Genomic DNA, 1,881 nt, shown 5'->3' with positions numbered 1-1,881 from the left:
TAGAAAGCGATCCCGTACTTTTCAATGTTACTCTCTCGCTCTGAGCGAATTTTTATTTTTTGACAGTTTTACTAGTCCGAGTCCGAGGAATACGGGATTGCACCTATTATTTACCAAATGTAAGGATTTATCGGTGGTACAAGGCGATTTTTCNATTTATTCAAATAAAAATAATTAAAACAAATTAATGGGTCGATTATCGATATCAACCGAACTTCAGTTGAGTTGGCAGTTGCCAAAACGATATTATAGATGGCCTCTGGCAACTCTCAACTGTCAACTGAAGTTGTCACAAAATGTGTATACCAGCAACTGCATTTTTGTGGTTGCTGTGGAGGTTAGAAGAGCGTTTTTACAAGCGAATATTTAAAAGTGAGTAAAATATTTTAATTTTTAGCAGTTTTAACGTTACTAAAGTTCTGCAATGTATTTTGCTTTTGCAGAAAAGATGGTGAAAATAACTACAAAACAACAGTTTGAGATTTTGGTGCAACAAATGGAGCAAAATCCTTCGATTGCTCGTGGTGTACGCGCTTTTGGCGAGACAAAAGCAAATACTGAACATGTTTGGAAGGAAATTTCATCTAAATTAAATAGTTACGGACCGCCAACTCGTACATCCGAAGAATGGCAGAGGGTATGATACATTTTAAAGCCAAGCTGAAAAAGAAAATGGCACATAATAGGAGAAATATATCCATCACCGGCGGCGGACCATCTGAAGAAATAAGTTTGTCCGCGCTGGAGCAGGCCGCAGCGGACTTTCTGCAAATGGGCACTTCGGTCGATCCGCCAGGTCGCACATTCGGAGCGATTTTACCCCAACAGCCTCAGGACACTGAAAATATTGCCTACATTGAGGAAATTAATACAATTTTAGAGGTAGAGACTGAGCAACCACAGCAAGAAACGGTGACGCCTCTTGTAGCAGTACAACTACCCAGGAGAAAGAGGGCGCACGATATCAGATTAGACCTCCTCCAGCAACAAACAGGAACCCAGGGTGAGGTTGTTAATAAGTTGGACAAAATTGAAAGAAAGCTGTCCAGAAGAAATGATCTCTTAAAAGATATACGGGATTTGAAGAGGGAAAAATTAAAAATATTTAAGGAAGCGCATGAATTGAAAAAAAAGAACATCAGATGCTTGTTGAAGAGCAGCATTTGAACAAGAAAATTAAACAAAAAAAAACTGGAGCTCTTAGAAAAACAGATCTCCAATTTAAGTTGAGGCTTTTTACCTTTATTTGTACCTATATTTTTTACTATTAAGATCAGTTGAATGAACTGTGTTATTTTTTTTTAGTTTTAAGAAAAGTGATTTATGTTTTTTTTGTTGCGATATAGTATTTTTAATTAAATCCAAAGAGAATTAGGTACATATATTTTGTATACTTTATCGACGGCTGAGTGGGAGATCGACCTATCTCGGCAGTCGGTTAGAAAACGCCGTATCTCAGAAAAGTTTTCAATAAAGCCCTATCTCAGAATTTGATTGAAAAATGCCATATCTCATATGCAAATATATTGGGATAGGCCGTTTTTGATTCGAATTCTGAAATAGGGCGTTCTTCAATCAAATTCTGAAATAGAGTGATATTAGGAAGTTTTCTGAGATATGGCGTTTTCGAACTGGCTGCCGAGATAGGACGACCTTTTATTCAGCCTTCGATGTGATATATTAGTTTTAAGGAAAACTGAATGAAAAGTTGAAATAAAAAAGGTTGATTTCATACCTAAAAATGAATAAACATGAAGAACGCTAAAAAGATATAAATGTGTTGTTTACTTTTAATAAAATTGAATTTAAAATGAAATACTTTATTCAACTAAAAGATTATTTTATTCATTTAAACATTGCATTACATTATATCTTATATCA

General features: G+C 35.4%; 1 protein-coding gene across 1 annotated transcript; it reads left to right on the top strand.

Moving 5' to 3' along the window:
• Positions 1-337: 337 nt before the first annotated feature.
• Positions 338-1,225, top strand: LOC108363555 (uncharacterized). The gene is made up of 2 exons (XM_017616947.1): positions 338-372; positions 444-1,225. Exon 2 carries the CDS (start codon positions 628-630, stop codon positions 1,165-1,167), a length of 540 nt encoding a protein of 179 aa, XP_017472436.1. The 5' UTR covers positions 338-372; positions 444-627; the 3' UTR covers positions 1,168-1,225.
• The last annotated feature ends 656 nt before the right edge of the window (positions 1,226-1,881 follow it).

This window comes from Rhagoletis zephyria, unplaced genomic scaffold (genome assembly GCF_001687245.7).
Source record: "Rhagoletis zephyria isolate East Lansing unplaced genomic scaffold, Rhagoletis_zephyria_1.1 Rzeph_scaffold_01303, whole genome shotgun sequence".
Classification (NCBI taxonomy): Eukaryota; Metazoa; Arthropoda; class Insecta; order Diptera; family Tephritidae; genus Rhagoletis; species Rhagoletis zephyria.
The sequence above is the reverse complement of the archived record's forward strand: the minus strand, read 5'-3'. Positions and strand labels throughout refer to the sequence as shown.